At 35.2% G+C, this 22,809-nt stretch overlaps 2 protein-coding genes across 2 annotated transcripts; both read left to right on the forward strand.

The window, feature by feature from the left end:
• Window positions 1-7,563: 7,563 nt before the first annotated feature.
• On the forward strand, window positions 7,564-10,158 carry TRIADDRAFT_53830 (uncharacterized protein; the record flags this gene model as incomplete). Its single annotated transcript, XM_002109588.1, has 7 exons — window positions 7,564-7,731; window positions 8,341-8,658; window positions 8,787-8,933; window positions 9,067-9,255; window positions 9,395-9,462; window positions 9,797-9,936; window positions 10,058-10,158. 7 exons carry the CDS (start codon window positions 7,564-7,566, stop codon window positions 10,156-10,158), a joined length of 1,131 nt encoding a protein of 376 aa, XP_002109624.1.
• Window positions 10,159-19,077: 8,919 nt separating this feature from the next.
• TRIADDRAFT_53832 (uncharacterized protein) lies at window positions 19,078-22,700 on the forward strand (the record flags this gene model as incomplete). The annotated part of the gene is made up of 5 exons (XM_002109589.1): window positions 19,078-19,573; window positions 19,863-19,996; window positions 21,169-21,375; window positions 21,461-22,237; window positions 22,674-22,700. The coding sequence occupies 5 exons, from the start codon at window positions 19,078-19,080 to the stop codon at window positions 22,698-22,700; spliced, it is 1,641 nt and encodes a 546-aa protein (XP_002109625.1).
• Between the last annotated feature and the right edge of the window lie 109 nt (window positions 22,701-22,809).

Raw genomic sequence — 22,809 nt, forward strand, 5'->3', positions numbered from 1 at the left:
TATGTTCTAATTCATTATATCATGCTGGATTGCTTAAGGTAGTCAAAGCATTGATGATATATGTTTGATGTACATCACAACAGCCGATGAGTGTGACGACACAAAAATGTTGCGAAATTCACTCACTGCCATCCCATGCGAGAAAGAGTTAAAGCAAAGAGAATGTTTTATGGCAATACTTTTATAATCAATTTTAGTATATTATCCATGCATATATCATACTGTAGACTATTCAATCGGTAAATATTATCATTCATTTTATCGTTGGCAAATGCAATTTTTTTTCAAATACTGAGAAAATTAGATCATTTATTGCAAAGTTTTAATTGTTATTCTTTAATTATTTCTTGAATAGGATTCGATTGGAATATATTACTATGCCGTAGAATCAACGACAAGGTAAATTATTAAACCGTTATTTCGATTCGATCGTATTATGAAGAGTAAGCGTCTACTACGGGCAAAGTTCTTCTATTTCGTTGTCAAGTTCGTAGTTGATGCCTTATTTTTAATATTACTGTACTAGTCCATCATTATGTATGAGAGTATTAAAAGGCGCAGATATACGTACAAGTACTCGTATAGTAGTATAACAAGGATACTTCCAATCGCCTAAGTAACTGAAATCGCTAGCATTACAGTGATCGCTTGGTCCATTTCAATTAATCATTTCAGTAGTAAATGTAATTTCAATGGCATGTACAGTTGGCATTTAATGTAAAATTACTAATTACGACACTGAATAGAATCGATTAGTAGTGATTCATAAAGGGCTATTTTAAAAAAAATTAAATTATACAGTATTGCCGTCTATTCATGCCACCTTCTAGGTTAACTAGTACAAGTATTTGTTTGAAAATTTTGATCTAAAATACTACTTAGCGTGGGCTACAAGATAATCACAGGTGCCCAGACATTATCGTAGTCCCCAATTTCTATTACTCATGGCAGACGGAGCACAATTTAATTATTTACGATGGTGAAATTTAGTCAAGAAATAAAATACTGATGAATCGATTCAATGTCGCCAATTACTCGTACCTTTTTCCAGACGTCTTCGAACGTTTCAATACCTTCGTTGACTTTTTTAATACAACGGTCAATTTCCACTTGATGATGAAATGATAGAAAGAGAAAGTATAGCAAAAAATGAATAATACGGTCAATACATCGTATAATATGATTAAAGTCATAATGTAATTCAATTCATAATTTCATCTACAAGACCATTTCCCACCGACGATTGTCGTTACAAATCAAGTAAACGATGTGAATATTTTTTTGGTAGACAAGAGTAAAAGACAGTTTTGAGTGAGTGGGCTAATTAATATATATATACGATCTCGTCAAATTAGGGTTAATAGGAAAAGATAAACTACGCGTGGTGGACAGTTGTTGATATGACGACAGTATAGTAAAATAGTGGTATGGAAAACGCCAAGAAGATGACTGAAGATATTGTAAGGAATGATTTCCTACAGCGACTTTATTCATTTGCTAATAAGTGAAGGTGAAATTTCATCGACCTCAATGTGTTATCTAAACAAAAATCATGGACTAAAAGATGATTACAACTACTGATCCAACGCCTAGGGAGAGAAAATGGTGGAGCGAGTATGTAGAAGAGATTGATCTGATTGGAAATGTTCTAGTCCAATAATATTACAATTTAGTAATCATCGAGTACGAGCCAGAGTAAGATAACCATCCATTCTACGGTCATTTGTGACACAATTTAAAACAGTGTAGTCTGTTATCAGGCAGAAAAATGCTTGGGAAATATTTCTATCGTCCATTTTGGAAGCAGTAGACCTACTCTGATTGTTTATGATTAATGACATGTAGTCGAATAAAAACCTCATTACAGTGGCATTTCCTTCAGCAACATTATTTAATTATCATGACGCTGTTTTGACTAGACTCCTTTGGCTTTCAACAGTAAACTGTAATCAAACTCTCCACTGGATGATTGAATTGAAGCGTAATAAGTAATCAGGGCTAGTCATACTGTAGTGGATTAGGGTACACATAGACTCAAAAATGCTTTCATTACTCTATTTCATCGTCTTCTTGTTTATGATTGTAATGAAAGACCCAATACAAAAAAAAAAGTCTCTCTTTTCGTTTTCTCCCTCAATACAGTAGGCTACTATAGTCCATTTGTATCCTTGTAGCGAGCAATCCATGAAGTCAATACTGTTGGCAGCGTTGTTCACAAATCAATGTTGAATGTTATGGTCAAATGGCGTAACGTTGTCCGCCATCTATCATTTCCAATGTTGAATAATATTAAATACGGCAATGTCGATGAAGTATGATTTGCCCTAGCTGGACTGTACAGCATGTATTTTCCTAGTGTGTCAAAATAATGTAGGCTATAACTGAATAAGTACTGATTGGGATGAAAATTTGCACTGTTATAAGCTAGAATATCGAGCAATTGTGGTGTTTCCAAACCGTCATCAGCATGGATCAAGTGATCATCTACTGATGGTGGATAGAGCGTGTCATGGGGGTCCAAGCTAGACTGTCTTTCTCTCTTTCCTAACCTGTAATGTAGACTACAGCTGTAGAAATATCCATTTTCATAGTAAGATTGTCTATTTAGAGTGGATTTATTGTAGACTAGTCCAGTAGTACAACTGGATCGATCGATCAAGTGGTCATCGATGCTTGATGAAAGGATAAACCCGCTTTAGTTAGAGTGTATTGAACGAGTTCTTTCCTACCGCCGCGTTTGATGTCGATTACAACTCAAGTTATAACAATTGAAATCAAAATGATAACCTTGACAAAGGTATGATGGACCAACTAGGATTGTAGAAGAGCTCTTGCCTATCTGCTTCTTCTTCTGAACTGCTTTGATCGTATTCTTCAATCGTCGATGAGCACCATTGGCAACAAAGAAGCCACTAAGCTGATCACTGGGCCCCGTCGTAGTCCTTGCGTATGACTGACTGCTAGTAGTAGTACTATTGGAATACCGTGGACAAGATAGAATGGGGATCCTTTTACTTGGTGTCAAGTTATCTCGCCTAGAATGGATTTTGTTGTAGCGTTGAAGTAGGAAAACTACTACCATGTTGTTATACTATGGCTTACGATCATCCACTTGCTTTCCATGTTGCTATTGTAGCGTTGCAAAAGGCCACTGTTTCTCTCTTACTACAGTATTATTCTACGGCCAAGCGCAAGCTGACGATGGACTCCTTTCTTTAACAGCTCTTTATCCCCTCATCCACTCGTCGATAGTCCTACTCTTGTTGCCCTATAATCTATCATGATACAAGATGCAAACCATGTTGATAGACTGTATAGCTAAGCTACTCCTGTGTGGCAAATGATGCCATGATAAAGTGAACAAGGAGGAGAAGAGTGGCATCAAGTTATCAACCTCTTGATCATCTCTTCAGTCGACTCTTGCTGTTCAACTAGACCCCTGACCCCTGGCAAGCCAGTATCCCCTTCACTTTTGTCCATTGTAGATGAAATCGTCTACACTCTCTCCATTAAAATACACCTTGCATCATGATAAACAGTCTCCGCTTACCTTGTAACCTTCTTTTATCTGCCATCGCATCCAACTAACCTCTCCTTTAACTTGTCGAACCTGCAGTTGCCAACTTTGTTGACCATACTACTAGACGCCGCTAACCGTACTGTGGCTTGATAGTCCGATCCGCTTAGACTAGTACTGTATGGGGCTGGTGGGCGACGACGTGATCGCTGCAGTCAAGATGGCGTCGAGTACAGTGGAAAGTCTACAGTACAAGAAGGTGTCGGCGCCTACAGTACAATATACTGTAGGCTAGGGCGCACACTCAGAGTAGTCTGCGCCGTTCAGTACTAAAGATAGACTACTTTATACTGCACGCTCGAGTTGGACTGTCGAGTCTGCCACCATCGACATTGCCAAGGGTGGTGGTTGATGTGTTGAAGCCAGTCGATGCCGTTGGCCAAACTGACACTCGATTCAACTGCACTTTGACTCTTGTTCTATACAGTATACTACCAGTAACGCTACCACTGGACACGGGGAAGACGAGACTGCGCAGTGCCTTGCACGGTCATTGTATTGTAATCCATTGTAAACCGAAACGGACCGTACCGAACCGAACCGTACCGTCACTGTGATAAAAGCCTAGCTGGGCGGTCAAGGACTGCAGTAATGGGAAAAGAGAAAGATTCTCTTTTCGACCAGGCGTTGGTTTCTGATCTACAGTATGTTTACAGTAGTAGTCCATGGTACTGCGCAGAGTGGCACAACATTTGCATATTCAATTCATGCATTCATGGATGGATAGCAATAGTTAGGGCGACTTGGTTCAACAAGCCAAGAAATCTACAAGCTATCCAAGTATAGCAGTGAAAACACCTTCCTGTAGTTGAGAAGCGCAGCACAGTTCTGCAGTACTGTCCATTGTGAGTGTAGACTCTGCACTAGCATCTATACTGTAATACTATGCTCTAGTACACGCAAATGGACTGATGCTCAAAATGCGAGTAGTACAACATTTGCATATTCATTTCATGCATTCATGGATGGATAGCAATAGTTAGGGCGACTTGGTTCAACAAGCCAAGAAAACTACAAGCTCTCCAAGTATAGCAGTGAAAACACCCTGCTTGAGAAGCGCAGCACAGTTGTAGCAGTTCTGCAGTACTGTACTGTACATTGTAAGTGTGGACTCTGCATTAGCATCTATACTGTAATACAAGTAAATGGACGGATGCTCAAAATACGAGTTGCAGAACTCTTGCATATTCAATTCATGCATTCATGAATAAATAGCAATAATTAGGACGACTTGATTCAGGAAGCCAAGAAAACTACAAGCTATCCAAGTATAGCAGTGAAAACACCCTCCTGTACTTGAGAAGCGCAGCACAGTTCTAGCAGTCTGCAGTACTGTCCATTGTGAGTGTAGACTCTGCACTAGCATCTTTACTGTAGCACTATACTGCGCAGTATACTGTACTGTAATACAAGCAAATGGACGGATGCTCAAAATGCGAGTAGCAGAACTCTTGCATATTCAATTCATGCATTCATGAATGAATAGCAGCAATAATTAGGGCGACTTGATCGAAGAAAACTACTAGCTAGCTATCCAAGTACGGCAGTGAAAACACCCTCCTGTACTTGAGAAGCGCAGAACAGTTCTAGCAGTCTACAATACTGTACTGTAGTACTGTACATTGTGACTGTAGACTCTGCACTGTACAGGACTGTACTAGCAAATAGACTGGATGCCCGTAATGAGAGTGTGAGAGTGAGGTATTGTACCAGCGCCAGCAGACGTTTAAACGCGATGTGGAACTGCTGTCCAAAACTCCCATGTTGAACTAGTCTGCAGCTTTTTTTCATCCAAAGGTGAAAAAAATCCCTTTCCTCTTTCCATCCACGTGCTCACGTCTCTTTGGCTTTCCTTTTATTGCCTTAGAGTATAGCAACCGCAAATTAGCAAGTATCCCTTTACTGCTGATGCTACTCTATTCCATGCTAAATAGACCTTAGCTTTGTAGTAAAATCAGTACTCGATCCAAGCTTATCCCCCCAAATGACTCGTCTTGTTCAACATCTTATCCATCAGGTCGAAGGGCCATCGACTGTACAGTCTACACTAAGAGTGTAGAATGTACATATAGAAGTGTCCGTACAGTGTATATGGCTGTTTAGGATGGCACTCGAGAGCCTGCTTTAGCACTCTCAAACAGTACCAATTTAGTAAAGTACACTGTATGTATACTTCTTCCTGACTGGACCATGGACCCCTGGCTTGTTAACAACTTGCACGGGAGGATTTTCCACTTACAGTCAGTACTGACTGTATCATATTGCTGACATGCAACATCGATGAGAACGCTAAACTGCAGCTGTACAGTACTTAGCTGTCCCCGTAGATGGACCTCTGCCTTGCTAGTAAACAAATGCCACGATAGACAGACAGTAGACGTACAGAATCATAGATTTACAACGCCAACTACAACTACTATATGGACGTAGAGAGTGAATTCCTGCTTGCAAGCAAGATGAGAAATAGTGACATTTTAACCCTTCTAATGCTGAGTACTATTTTAAGAAGAAATTTTTTCAAAAACGAAGCGATTTTTTAGCTTTAAAACCTTGTAAAAGACTAATTTATAGTGCTAGAACTGCAGGATAACGTCCATCTTGTTCGCCATTTTAAATGCTTCTAGTATAAACTGAATTGTTTCCATACGGCAACAAGAAGTCTAAGAGCAACTGCGACAGCGGCTGCGCGACTAATAAAGGTTAAACTACAGCAGCATTACTCTAGTGGGCAAGATGACAACGCTAACTGCAACTTCCACTTGAACTGTATAGGATTTTATCCATTGCCTTCGCACCTACAGTATGCCCAGTACCATCGAGAAAATTTGAAAACGTCACGCTTGCGCAATGAGTAACCTTGGAAACGAAAAATTCCCTCGCCTTGTAACGTATTTTGATGATCATTATTCGAGCCGTGGATAGGAGGATATTCTATCACGTTGCAGCTCGATTGCAAGCCAAATAAGGTTGATTATTTTCATGTTGGTGCCAATGCAACACCTATTTTAAAACCTATCATTTTTATATCTTATCCAGTACGATCGTTGCTATCCAGTTTACGTTGCTACCCTTGCATACGGACAGTATGCGACCACAACGTTGACTGTTGCAAGTGCAGCATCCTGTCGCGCTCATAAAGTAATACATAATGACATAAGCAATCTACAAGAAAACTTACCAATGTTCATACATAATAACAATAATAATAACAATCATAGTATATTGCTTGAACCATTATACCGTAGTCAGTACTAGCCTAGGAGAAGCGATTGAAGATACAGTACATCACCTACTCTCGTGTAATTGTCATCTTAAAGAATTAAATAGTATTAAAGTAATTCAACATACGAGTACAGTCAACAATTCAAGCCGGGCACAACCGCATACTGTAATCGATATCCAATTGGATTATTTATATATATCGCCATATATAAACTACAGGAACATCAATAAGTCACTTCCATGGCCTAGGATTGACTATATTTTTATCCGTAGTAATAACCATCTTGATATGCTATAGAGATAGTATAATACGCTTTGACCTGAATGCATCGTTATAGTAAACAGGTAAAATTGGACGTCAAAAGTTCGATATCTGCAGTGATCGATTTATATTTAAAATATAGCATGCTCGTAATATCTTTAATTCAATCATTGAGTTATCGCATATCGAATTTTTGTAGCTTAATGATGCAAGACACTTCCTTTAAAGATACCGCTTTTTTTTTACCGTGATTCTTCAATCTTATTGCTAATTCTTATGACACGATATATCACAAAAATTACATAACGGTCTTATTCTACTGATTATAAATTCTTAAATTTACAGTACTGTAGTGATATATTCTTCCATAATTGTAATTAATCACGCAACTTTAAACAAATAACGGCTAATCTTCAATATATGTAGGTGATTAATTCTATTAGGAGCAATACCATCGACTTGTGTCCGTTAAATATCGATAGACTATAGTTGGTCACTCGACATGTCATCCAATAAGAGAGTATCAAGTAGCAAATTTGGCATCGATGGAACATCCATTACTTCTGGTAGATCGAATTATTCCGCACCTAATTCTGCAAGGAGTACATCTAGCCGAAGCTCGCTCAGTAGCTTTTTTAACTCACAACCAGTAAAAGGGGCTAGAGGGAAGGTGAGCCCATACACTATCATACTATTTATACCAATTCTACGAATAACGTTTGTCTATATTTATGCGGTACATAAGTAGTAAGCCGATAAAATCATAAGCATAAAACTAGTAACGATATTCCTTTACTTTGCTTTTTACCTTTAACTCTTGTAGCAATTTTGTCAAACAGTAACTCGATGCACAGATCTATCCTTATAGAAATTCTACCATTACAGTAAAGCTAAAATGAAGTTCATTAGGCAGACCGAGATTCCTATCGTACAGTACAAATTAAATGATAAGCATATTTAATTTTTCTATTTCGTTTATACACTGATAATCTTTGTATATAAGTAGATGATTACAAAAAGACTATCTCTTAAGGATTTTCTACTTATTCAAAATATAGCTGATATCAGATAGCACCTATAGAGAAAAGTATTTGAACAAGACTATAGATTATCACATGTATCGACTGAAAATAATAAACTAGCTGGATCTAGACAGAGCTTTATTAATGTAAAATTACTGATATTACTTTAATAAAAACGCTTTAATTCCAGCCATTTTTTAATTCTGATCAATTATTCACCATTAATATATTTACCTGTACGGTAATCTGATTAATAGACGAGAAAAACTACATCATCTACCAACAAAAGTAAATCAACTGCAAAAGTTTCCAATGCACCTTCCAAGAATAGTCATACTTCAGATAGCTTAGAATCGACATTTAAACTTTCAAAGAGTAATGTTCAAAATATTCCACACATATCCCATGGACCATTACAAAATGTCATGGAAAATTCAGCGATTAAAATTCAACGTTGGTACCGAAGACATGCAGCACGTAATAAAACGAGTAAAGCCGCGGTTCAACGCTTACTGATGGAGAAAAAGACAGCGATGGAGCGAATGAGAGCAGACCCAACAACTGCTTTGCCCACTGTAAATGTTAACTTAATCTACATAATAAAAAAGCGATAGACTCACTTATAAGCTACAATCATTTACCTTTAAAGATAAGGATACCAAATAAATGCTTACCACATTATTCGTTACACCTTTACTTTTAGAGCGATATCATTCAAGCTAATGAAATCGAACGAAAGAAAAAGCGAGAAGACAAGGAACGTAAAGCTAGACAGTCAGCTATTGAAGATTTACGCAGAAAGAGAGAAGAAAAACGATTAGAAAATCAACGAAAAGCTGAAGAAGAATTGGTATAAAACTGCAACGAATAACTATCTAATTCTATCTCTAGCACTTATAATCTATCTCAGTGGTCAATAATAAGCAGTGGCATCGCTTAAATTACCGTATATACATATATTAACGTTCATATTTATATGACAGCGATTTCTAGAAGCAAGCGGGAAAGTCTCCAAACTAAAATCAAAAACGACACCAAACCACCACCTTCCTAAATCGAGTAGCCCAAGAAGGTCACAGAATAAAAGTAGTGACATTATAGAATCTGGAAATGAAGTAAACAGACCTGGAACTTCAGCAAGTACTTCAAGAAAAGTAGACGAAATATTTCAAGTAATAAAACAAATCGATAATAGAATCTGATAATTATAATAATCCTGATTGTTACCAAAAGATTGATTACAAGTTTAATTGATATTTAACATATTTCAAAAGAAAGAACGACGCTAACAAATATTATAAATACTTTTAGGAGGGAATATCTTCTACAACTTTCGATCAAGGCGTCTCTTCAACAGTTTCTACTGCAAGAGAGCCAACGTAAGAATGCACCAGAATCTATTAATATTTGATATAGAATCTTTTGGGTCATTTCTAAGACATGAAATATTAAGTTTGAGTAATTTACTGTAAAATAAAACTCACGCGTTACATAATTGCTCACTACTTGATAAAATAGATTATCACTGATAAAGCAGCGATTCTACCTCGCGTATCGACTTTTCGAATGTTTCATTCGTCTATCTTTATATGATGATTTATAACTAATAGATATTGTTGTCTTAATCAGTATAACTAAGCAACTTTGACTAGGCATATGTGTTTTATCTAGATTTATTTATTTACTCATTACCGTAATTTTTCCACAATTTAGAGAGAATTCAACAAGCGCTAGCGCTAAGAAAACAGCACTTGATGATCTTATGGAAACACTAAAGCTGCTCGAGGAGGCTCCTGAAGAGCTAAAACATCCAAAAGAAGATACTACTACGCGATCTAACCTATCAAACTGGGGTAAGACAGCAAGTTAAAAGTTACTAGCCTTTTGAAAATTCAGGACATTTCTATTACCTGAATAAAGTACAATAGTAAATGTTATGTATTAATCATTTTAACTGCAATGAATTGTGCTTAGATCGTGATCACTTAGAAGATGATGCCGGTGTAGGAAATTACGAAGATAAGGCAAGTATCGAACTGTATAGTTATAGAATTAGTAAAAATATCGCAAAATAGCTCTTAAGAGCTGGTAAAATGTATTACTTCAGCATAATTCCTCTAAAATTTCATTATTGCATGCATATTAAAATTGATTACATTAAAATCAATCTAAAAGTAGCGCTCTATAATATAGAGAGGCTTTTTATCGAATAAATTACTAAAGTCAATGTTAAGGAATTTAGTGAAATTAAAGCAAACAGTAAAAGCCTAAAATGTCTCTCGTGTACAGTTACCAGCGCTTTTAAAAATTATTTGAAAGTATGTGTACATATTGGCATGTCCTACCCATTAGGTTTAGATTATATGCGGATTCTATTAAATAAAAGATGAGTTACTTTCATGTAATATCAGATACGATAGCTTTACAATTTACATAATTATTAGCCAAATTTAATACGCTAGATATTTGAAGGTAAAAATCGATTTTTTGAAAATGTATATACAGGTATAATATACCGTAGCGTTAGACGTAGTATACGAGTGCTAATCAGTTACGTTCAAAAATTTTTTCTATCTGGCATATATAAATGCACTTGGTCTAAAATTATCATCTCGAAATATCAATTTTCCGATTGTTACTAGGTTTACTTGTCAGCAGAACAACTCTATAAGCTTAATTCGAATAAGTAAGTCTAATAAATTACACCTATGATAACTAAGCTCAAATATTAAGATTATCTTGCCTTTACTATCGTATTATTTACAAATTAATCTATTTCATTCCTTCATTCAATACACTAATCATACCAATCTATTTTACAACGATTACAGCAACAGAGCAACTGGAACTCTTTCGGACGCAAAGCTACAGTAATACATCATGATTCTAATGCTAATCAAGAGCTATTAGTAAAAATTAAATATCCTCGTACTTTTAACTATAAGTTAAAATTTGCTTTCATTGGTAACTTAAGAGAATCCTAATTAACAACAACATTTGAAATAATTTCTTATATGGCAGGAGTATACTTACTTATTTAGACGATATAGAGAAGGTTGATGTTGCAACGACTAGTAATAAAAGCCTAGTAAGTCTCTGGCCACTCAAATAGTAAAATGTTCAAATGCTGAGAAATCATCTTTCTTTTAGCTTGTATAAAGCAATTTTTAAATTTAAGCTGACAGAAAATATTTTCTAGTGACATTCCTTCAATGCTAAAAGTTGGGGTAAACTTTTATTATCATCTTCACCTAACGTATAGGATCCGATCGAAACTACGGCTCAAGATTTACAGCTACCAAGTGCTCGAGAATCAAATCGGTAACACTTGAAATTTCTGCAATAGAAACCTAGTATTTTAATCGCTACTATAGTATCAAGAAATATGGATAAATTACATTCTGCTAAGTATCTAAATTTGGTACAGTCTAACAAGAAATGCAATGTATTTTCTCCGTCATTTTATCCGTTCGATTATGGCATGATATAGCTAGAACTCAAGCAATAGCTATTTTGGTAATTGTTGTAACTTTCTTTTTCTAGAGATGATGATCAATATATAGAATCAGCATCAGCAATGGCCTCTGATGTAAATGCCGCAATTTTAAGACAAAAATTACAATTAGATGAAAAGTCGCGAGCGGTCGAAGTGTTAAATCAAGCAATTGTACGCCAAGTTAATTTAAGCTAATACCGTAGACGATTTAAAGTACTAAATTGTAATATTCCTATCACAGAAAGAACAACAAGAATTATCCATCAAGCACACTAGAGAACAAGAAAAAGATTTAAAAAGAAGGCTTGCAATCCAGCGTCAAGAATATGAAACAACAATACAGCGGCATGTTACTTTCATTGATCAGGTAGGTTTTAGAGATGGAAGTTTTATTTTACAAAGTATATTTCTCCTTAGGACACACTATTCATATTTCAATTTCATTACTAGTTGATAGATGATAAAAATACGCTTAGTCAAAAAAATGAAGAAATAATTCAAAAATTGAAGGAGATAGACAAAAAGTATTATCACAAAGTGAAAGCGATGGAAGAGAGGTAAAGTCCTGTATTTTTGCAGTTTTTACTCGAAAATGGTTAAAGAGATTTAATTTTCATTCTAAGGCTGATCCTAACATTTTTCTTATCGACACTAAATAAAATGTTTTATTAGGCACGCTAGCGAAATTAACAAGCTAAAAGAAGTAACATCTGCAGCTGAGAAAATGCGACGAGAAAAATGGATTGAGCAAAAAAGTAGAGAAATAAAGGTGGGAGAAATTAGTAATCATAAGATAAATTTCATATCTTTATGTAAGAGCGCTAAGATCATATTCTTACGCTATGTTCGTATGACAGGAAATGACGGTTAAAAGTATGGAGCCAGAAATTCAACGATTAATTGCTAAGCATAAAGCGGAAATTAAACGTCTTCAGTCGATGAATCAAGCAGAAGTTTTGCAAGCAGATGAAAGAGCTAGCGTTCGTTTTGTAAAACAAATTGAAAATTTACGAGAACAGTTAGATCAAGAAAAGGACGCTGCTTGTGAGAGGGAAAGACAAACTGCAAAAGAAAGGTCTGACTATATTTAAATGTGATCGATAGATTTAATTATTTTGGAACTACTAAAGTAAACATTTTTACGTATGTTAGGCTGCCGTTTTAAAATTTGTGATACATAGTATGCCATCTATCGATCATTTTATTCTTAAAATGAATCCACATTTACATAATTAGCTGTAATATTTCGCAAGAGAAATACAGATCGAGCAAATTATGGCAATATTTAGTTCAATTTTTGAATCTATTTTCCTTGCTGACTTCAACATTTTAAAGCCAATTTTATATGATATAGTATGCATGAAGTGTTATAATAATCTACGGGTTGTAATTAGCCTTGCTTACCTATTTTATGCGGGGAAAAAGAGCATAAACCCATTCAGTTCATAGCATGCATAAATTTAACTTATATCATTTAGAAAGTGATTATACTTTGCAATATCAGATCAAAACCTATATCAATTATCTTCTTTAAAAGTTCCTTAGGGCGATTATCCCTAAATACAATCGTTGTTAACTTGCATTATAAAATTTTATGACTTATTCATAGCTATTAAACAAGCTATTTTAGAGTATTAAAATGAAGTTTGTCAAGTAATTTTGTAGACAGGAATATCTATATCCTGTGATAGAGTGTAGTGACTTTGGACAAGGATCTTTTCATGTTTCATATTTTAAAAAATTCATGCTTTCCAAAGTCAAGACCTTCAATGTCATATAATATGAGCGCTAAAGTCCTTTCGATATTCATTTCATTTTTTAATATAAAGTTAGCACTATCTTTATGTGAATATTAAACAGAGTTACAATATGAGGATAAAGCTAATTTGGCTATCAACAATCCATTTTTCAAAATGTGTTAGAATGGAAAAACAACTTGCCATGGAAGAACAATCTTACCAACAACAACGTCGTAGGCTATATACTGAAATTCAGGAAGAGAAGGAGCGAATGGCCGAACAAGCTAGAAGACAACGAAAAGAATTGGATCACAAACTAAGAGACATACAAGTAAGTAGAGTTTATAGTCATTATCATGGAAAGCTTTTTGAATTTATGACCACTGATAATAAAGAAATAATTTCTGCGAGTATCGCTATTTCACTAGTGGAAAGAAGTAATTTCGCTCTAAGCTTATGGACTGTTTATAAATTTTCTGCGATAGGAAAATCAAGAAAAAGCATTAGAAAAATTAAAGATACAATACGAAGCAACTATCTCAGAGAAAGAGAGACGACATCAGGTAAAGCGGCATTTACTATACGAGCGATATTGGCTAATTTCTATTTACTACAAAATAACGGCAACATATTAACTATGCAGTAACTCTTTAGCCTAGTACCAAGTGTACTGTATGTATAATAAATAGTAAAATGTTTTATTTGATGATGGCTAGAATGAAGTTAGAGATATTGATGAGAGGTTAAAAATCGAAAAGGAGGCCTGGGAAGAGAATTATATGAAGAAACAGGTAATCGCTCATACCCTACTATCGAAAAGCATATTTTCACGGGTATAGATATCTATAGTTAATTTTCTACAATACTGTAATTCTCAGCTACAAGGGAGGATATTCATGGTTATGATATAAGCTACATCGATATTGCGAATATTGAAACTATTGTAAATGAATAGATGTCTATCATTTATACATAGTCAATGGTATAAAATTATTAGCCTGTGCTTGTACTGCATTTGCCATCATATTTTGATCGGCTTAGTAGGTTTCTGAAGAATATAGAGTATATCACTATATTAAAGTGATTGAATTAAACGATATTAATGATTCCAATATGCATAGGGAGTAATTCTAGCTGCGAAAGAGCGAGAATTGAAAGAAGCTGTTAAAAGAGGAAGAGATCAGGTAAAGTATATCGAGGAGATAGTATATTGCCATAGCACTGTATAATACTTGTTATTCTCTCTGCTAAAATCGGTTATCATTGTAATTTTTTACATATTTCGATTAGGAAATTGAAATGGTTATAAATCGGCTAGAAGAAGAAGCCCAAAAGGCTAGAGAGGAAACAGAAAGACAAGCGGAATCTCGTATTTCGTAAGCGATAATTGCAAGAGTCCAATTTTGAATATTTTCGATTCTTTCCCAATCTCAATACGGTTATCAATAGGCTAAATCATTCATTTCGATATAATATAGATCCATATTTAATTAAATCTACAGTCTAATTCTCAAGCTATCGAGATTGTATTTAATTGATTAATTTTGTACAAAGATTGTAATGTTACAAGACTATAGGATGATCCGCCATTAAAATGGCTGAATTGTCCCACACTTTATAAGGCGTAGTTATTATATTCAGGCTATTTATTAATTATAATCAATCAATTTCGTAGGAGAATTCGAGAGAAATACACCATTGAGTTAAAAGAAGCTGAAAAATCAGAGAGGAATACAATTGAAAAATTTAATGAGCTTAAGGTAACATTTAGAAAGAAAAGATTTATTGTTGCGCCGTGCAGAGCTCTTATCGAGATGAAAATTAAGCCATGCTGTGACGTTCATTAATATTGTATAATCTTGTATTTTTATTCTTTCTTTTCTGATTTTAGGATCGTAATATCAATTTAGAAGGTGAATTAACCGAATGTAAAAGGTTATTAGCTCAACGAGAACAGTACATCATTGAAATAGAGGAGGTAACTTTTTCAATGCTATATAGCACTGCAAAACTGAAAGATTATCTAAGAAACTTTGAGTTTGCAATAATTCTTCTTTTCTACTTAAACCCACGATTAAATTCTTATATCGGTACTCATATGACGATTAGGTAAAGAACAAGTTAAGTAAAGAAAGAGACAATGTAACTGACATTGTCAGGCAAGAATTTGCTGATAGGTAAGATTTAGCCTAAGGTGATCTCGTTGATAGGATGAAGGAACTAGCAATAGTCAATTCGTTTCATATTGTTATCCACAAGAACTTTACCTTTAAATCGATGCAAGTAAATTGCATTCATTGAACCCATTTATTTTGATACTATAATTAATAGATTAGTGGTTACCGAAGAAGAGAATAAATCTTTAAAATTAGAAATGAACGAACTAAGGGCACGTTGTAAATTAGAAGTGGATCGAATTACAAAACAGAAAGATGAAGAATTGGATACAGTTCATACTCGGTATTTCTATCATAACAGAAACGAAGCGTGCATTGACAATTTAAAAGTAGAAATGTCTTGCCGTTGTGGTTGTCTTAAAATATCTTTGAATTTTTTTCTCCTATCAGAGTAAAACAAGCCCTGGCAAGAAAAGAAGAAACCTTGAATTCGCTGCGATCACAGCATCAGGTTTGTTTTTGTATCATTGCATTTATCATAATATCTAAGGGCCAAGATTGTTCAAGGTCTAGCATTCTACTTTAAGAATCAATTTTGGTATGAATATTATTCACATGTAAAGTCCATTACAAGCTTTATTATTGCGATTGTTATAAGCTGCTACTAGTCAATTTGGAAGAGGAGTAGCGTATACACTTACTATTACTAATGTTATTTTATTTTATTAGTCTGCCATTAAACGGGCTGATCATCTAGAAATGTTATTGGAAGCGCAACGAAAACAATTATTACGTTAGTTTATTTTCGAATAATTTCACTGGTAGGATTCAAGAGATGGCTGTAATTATTGCTATTGTAAATAGGAATTGGATCATTTTTGAGCGGGTTATTTCTATCATGACAAATGTAAAACTTATGCATCTATTTTAACGATGGTAATAAACGATGACTTTTCTACGATACGTTTTCTGTCATAATATCTCAGCTTTTTATAGTCTCTACGCAAGAGGTTTAGGGAAAGAAATGAATAATTTCTCTAATTCCGAAAATTAAAAGAGAACCATTATGGATTTTGGAATTCTCTGTTCTGAAAATACAACTGATATCAAAAACTGACGGATACTTTTTATGTCAGTAAAATCAAATTGGGGAATAGAAATAATTACAATAATTATAATAATCAACTCTTTGAGAGAGACTGTTAAGCTGTAATTAATAGAATTAACTTGTTGGATAACTATGTCGTCAACATTAAATTTGCCAATTCTGTATGATGTTGCTGCAATAGAAAATTCAGTTTCCACTGAATTTTAAACCTGAATAAGCAGATTAGCTTTTAAGACAAGTAATCGGGATTGCGGTAGTACATGTTTCTAGGAGTAGACATGTTTGAATCAGCTAAACTGTACTGCTATTTTATGCTGTCCACCAAAGAACAAAATAACTCGACAGAATCGATCTCTAAAAGAAGATCATGATGATCAGCATAGTCTACAATAGAAATTGGATAGCACACCATTCGTAGATAACGTTATTTTCAATTGCATAAACTCTATGTGGAGTTGAGGGTAAAAGATCTTTCCCTTTTTGGACAAATACACTATCCATCATGTTCCTCGCATCATTGACTACGTCCTGCCATGATGCAGATAAAATCATTTCGTACGATAATGAATCCATAACAAGATTAGTGTGTAGAGAAATAAATCCACTGAAAGAAATATGGCTGATGTGATCTGAAGAAAATTGGATAGCACACTATCAGTACATGATGCTTTATCAAATGCAATGGAAATACATTAACCTTTCTACTGCATTCCAGCATCAAGGGTCTATAGCATTTTAGGATCGAGGTCATTAAATCCAGCAGCTCCCTTTTAGGATGTATACGGATCAGCGACAAGGTAAAATTATCAACTACTGAATTGCAGCATCCAGAATCTATCGTCTAATGCTTTTTAGGATAAGTCATCGAGATATATGAGAGTCCAGCAGCTTCCTCGTAGAATGTATACAGATGAGGGAGATGATAATCGTCAACTTCTGAATTGCTGCATGGAGAGTCTATCGTCTAGTGCATTTTAGCATAAATCATTGAGGTATACGATAGAGTCCAGCAGCTTCCTCGTAGAATGCATACGGATCAGTAAGATGGTGAAATTATAATCATCAACTACTACATTATAGGATGGAGAGTCTATCGTCTAATGCTTTTTAGGATAAAAGTAAGTCATTAAGGCATACGCGTACGATAGAGTTTAGTAAATCCCTCGTAGATTGTATTTGGACTGGTGAAATGGTAAATTATAATCATCAACTACTGAATTGCAGCATGGAGAGTCTATCGTTTATCGCTATTTAGGATAAGTCACTAATATCTACGATAGAGTGTCGCAGCTTCCTCGCAGAATGCATATGGATCAGTGAGATGGTAAAATTATAATCATCAATTACTGAATTGCAGCATGGAGAGAGTCTATCGTTTATCGCTATTTAGGATAAGTCACTAATATCTACGATAGAGTCCCGCAGCTTCCATACGGATCAGTGAGATGGTAAAATTGCAATCAACTACTGAATCGCAGCATGGAGAGTCTATCTTCTATTGCTTTTTAGGAGAAGTCATTAAGACATACGATAGAGTTTAGTAGATCCCTCGTAGAATGCATACAAATCAGTGAGATGGTAAAGTTATAACCATCAATTATTTGAAGAGATACAAACCAAGTGAAAGTAGTAATTTATGATTAAACTGCGAGCTGCACTTAATTTAGTATGGCCATTCCGTCATGGCATACGGAAGGCAAATTCATGAATTAAAACTAGACAGTATTCTTTCTTTCTTTGAGTAGTCCCGATCTAGAGGATGGCCATCAGAATGAAATTTTAAACTTTTACTCCAAATGAATATTCCACAATCTGAAAGGTTTTCTTTCCAACCGGCATGAAAAGCTGACGTATTGTTCATTCTTCATCCAGCTCTTGCAATTCCGCCATACTTTTCTGCAGGTAGCAGGAAAAGCGTAAAACTGGCCATCACAGACGAACGAATTAAGTGGTACTACGCAAAGACGCATAGCATATATACGTATAGATGATAGAGATATGAAAAGTATTTTATCATCTGTATGGCATATACAGTACATCAATAATCATCATGACAGTATTATCATTAATAATTATTATTATTTTTGGGAGTACAAGTATTCCCTATGTAAGGGATAGCAATCGTCGTCATCTCCGGCACCCCTGCAGGGTTTCATCCATGCAGGTTTTCAACTGGCGTTGGCTTTGCCTTGGCAGGATGTATTTATTTATGCTTGCTACGGGTTTCGATTTCAGTAGCCACTTCTCCTCTTCGTCGAATGGTGTGCCTTTGCCCTTTCTTTCCTCGGCTCGAGCACTTTCCGCTAGGTTTCTTGATTCATTTCGGCCATTTTCTTCCTTGTACTGTAATATTGCAACATTGCACCGTGGACGGCCGGCATACTTTCAATGTACCATACCACCAATCGAGGCTACAGTAACAACATTGACTAATGTAGCCAATAGGCTGACTATCAACCATCGTTTAGGATACTGGAGTAGTCGAATCGAGACAGTCAAGAATTGATCTTGCTGCTGGATTGCCATTTGCAACGATGGATTTGATAGGCGAGATTAAAATCAAGCAAGAAAAGATTGATGATTATGAACTGGATAATAGGCAACCTTTATCCTATAACAGCAACAATTTACTAACGGAAGTAGTCCAAATTAGCGACGATGAGAGCGATATTATCAATTTAACGGCCATGGGACGGCAAACCAATGCCGAGATAGTGGACAATATTTTAACAAATGAGGCTAATACGGCCTTGACAGATGCTTATACTGATCATAGTGCTTTAAAGCAAGACGAAGGGATACAAGATATCTGTTTAAATGAACCAACAAATCTTTCTATCCCGTCGCCCAATGGCGATATCAACCACTCAGGACAGCCTAGTACAACGGATGATCCACAACAGTTAAACGCCAATATTCACAGGCCCGATAGGAATGGGGCAGTAAATGAGCAAAGTGCGATCGCTGAAAAACGCAAACATTCCAATAGTAATGCGCAAGAAAATGAACAACCGGCAAAGAAAGTAATGGGTAAGAGCTTAATTTCTATCGCACAATATTATGCAGGAAAATTGAGCCACTCAATTCGTTTCCATCATTGAATTCTAGTCGCCTCACTATTTTACCTCTGCTTCTTATATTGACCATAAGAACACTTCCATTTTGTAGTCTGTCCTGCTGAACCCGTGATGATCACTTTGTTTGTTTGCATGTCTTGCAGTAATCGGCTAATTTTTCTTTCTTTATTTCCTACTGGTGGATCACCATGCCATGATTGCTTTCCCAATACATTATCTGGACTATCAATTGACTTTTCAAGGCGTTTATGGAGAGAAAATCAAGATTTCACAAATTAGCCATGCCCAGCCCATAGACACGAGCCCAAATCATCAACATGAAGACATCAATACGATCGCCATTAAACTCCCTGAAAACAACCAGATGACTCAGGAAGTAAGGCTTGACAATTCTAGACGATATCCATCATTTCTCATCGTTAGTAATCGATAAATATATTATCAATAGATGTAGTTGGCGATGACTAGTCAACGCTTTTTAGAATCTTACCTACAAACTACTGCTAATTGTTCACATACAGGATTGGCGTAGTAATAGAGAGATTTTAGAGTCTTCTCTACGACACCAATCTCCTAATCTACTGCACAGTATTGCTGGAAATTAAAATAGCATTACGTGAAATCGTATAAATTGCGACTTGCGTTCACTCGGCGCGTTAGCTAGGATGCAATTAGTGACTAATCATGTGGATGATGAATTTATTGAGCATTAACTTATCGAAGATAGTAAAGAGTGATTTGGTAGATTCTCACTGCAATATCTATCTTTTGATACAATTTTATATAGCGCAATAAGAGTAGATGATCCAAGAGTCGTTTAATAGATATTTTACTTCATATCTCTCCTTAATGGTTAACTTTGACATAACTTTGCAAGCAAGTACGATTAGTAAAAGTCCCGTGTAGTGCCTATTTTATGCAGGGTTTTTAGGCCATTTAGTTGCTTGTTGTATTGATCAATATACTAGATGCAGACTATTCCGTAAAAACTTGAAGATAGACATTTGCTCATTCACCTTGAATACGTCGACTACACATGCTAAACTTATTTTGGTAAAATAGGCCATCCTGTACTAGTATGATGTAAAAATTGAGCGCCCTATTATTATATATATGTATGTTTACTGCAACTAAGGGTGTTTAAATCAAACACTATATGTAAGATAGACGATAGGAAGAATGATGTTTGTAAACTGCAGCATAGCTACTTTAAAACAAAACGTTACTAAACTGAATGCGCCTTTCATAAGCGTAAATGATAGAGCGGAGGACATATAAGAGTGCCTCGAAATGAAAACGAATAGCTAGGTGCAGCTACGTCGATAAATTGATCTTTGCAGTACTTTTCTATTCATATCAGACAGAGTAATGTACTCGCAGTATAGCGTAGTTGAGATATTATTAAAAATATATAAATACAATTCGATTAGGTATGGATTACCTACTTAATGTATAATATTATTAACGTTTCTATGAAATTGTTTATTCTAATAGTTCATCAGTTATTAACGTACATCGTCACTCTATTTCTTAATTTTCCTATTTTAGCAAATTTCAAACTGCGTCTCTGAACATATCAATAAAATAAAAATGAAACTCCACCATGATTTTCAAGAAATGTACAAAATAAAGGTCGAAGAATTAAAAAATGAAACTGATGCTATTGAGCAACAGTGTATAACCTTTAGAGACCTCTTCTTAAAATTTGTGGATATTCATTGTAAAGAAAAGTCCGATCAACTATACCAATCCATTGTAAGTGTTATAAATCAACCTTGAATTACAATTTAGTATGAATGGAATTGATGGTATACACTGAGCTATCATATTTGATTGATAGAGAAAGTTATCCGATGAAGCTGGTTTAGCTAAAAAATACGTTCCTGAAAATCGAAAATGTAACGTTGGTATCCAAGTTGCTTTACCACGTGTATCTACTCAAAATAATGTTGTAATTCCTATGGATTCGGCCGCTGTATCGAATTCTAATGAACGAGTTAGAACAAACACTATGAATAGCCAGAGCAAAGGAGAATCCATTAAAGTTTCGCTAGCTTCTCAAACTGCAAACCTGAGAACAACACAACCTGGGCCTATAAAACCCATTTTTACTTCAACTAAGACTCATTCTAACAGTAATTTAACAAATGGAGTCAACAACAGCGTGAGAAGCCAAGTCGACCCTAAATCAGTTCGCTATCAACCCCTTTCATCGTTGAGAATCAATGATCTACGCCCAAGTGATCCGAGAATATCATCTAGTGATGATCGATCGTTCTTCTTTCCATTTCCTGAAAATATTTGCAAACAGAAGCTTGTAGAAATTTATACGCCTGAGCTAAAGTCGATAAAATCACAAGATCTAATAAAATTGATGTGGACCCTTCCCAAATGTAGCAATAATTATGATGCAGTCATTGGCTATGACATCTATTTTATTGAGGACTACAGTGTCATGCAGTCTTCAAAGACCCGTTGGAAATTTGTAGACACTGTAGAGCCTTTACCCTTGCCGATGGTTTGCAATTTAACACCAGCAAGTGCAAGTACTTGCTATTTTACATTGAGAAGTAAATTGAAAAATAATTGCTATAGCCGGTTTAGTAACATCTGTAAGGTTAGTTAAAAGACAAAGGAAAGAATATCGTTACATAAGAATGGTATAATCGGTCAATTTATAATGTAGTTGTTTTAACCTTAAGGCTGAAATTGACAAACGTTGCTATCATAAAACTTTCTCCTTACCATTGCTATATAGTACTGTATTTTAAACGTTGTTTAATTAACTCAATTTTATGCCATTCTACCAATGATGTAAGTTTCGAAAGTAAATTGAGGTACCTTTATAATATCAACCGATAATTTCTAACGGTAGTTGCAATTGCTAGCGTCGGCTATAGTATGTATGGGCTACTTGGACTTCAACTGTCAAATTATATTATTATCGCTTGTTTCAAATGTTGCTTCTGTTACGCCAGTAATAATTATTTATATCTATGTTATATAAGATTGAGAGCAATGCTGCATTATTTATGTCATGTCATTTTTTGTAGGTATTCTACCTTATGACCGCTTTCTGACCTACGTTTTGAAATTGTGCAATACGTAGTTTACTCGTAGTTTATTAGCCAAATTGTGAATTTACGACTAGGTCGAGCATCTAGGTCAAAATGTCGTGTAATATTTCAT

This window comes from Trichoplax adhaerens, genomic scaffold, assembly GCF_000150275.1.
Source record: "Trichoplax adhaerens TRIADscaffold_2 genomic scaffold, whole genome shotgun sequence".
NCBI classification, from domain to species: domain Eukaryota; kingdom Metazoa; phylum Placozoa; class Uniplacotomia; order Trichoplacea; family Trichoplacidae; genus Trichoplax; species Trichoplax adhaerens.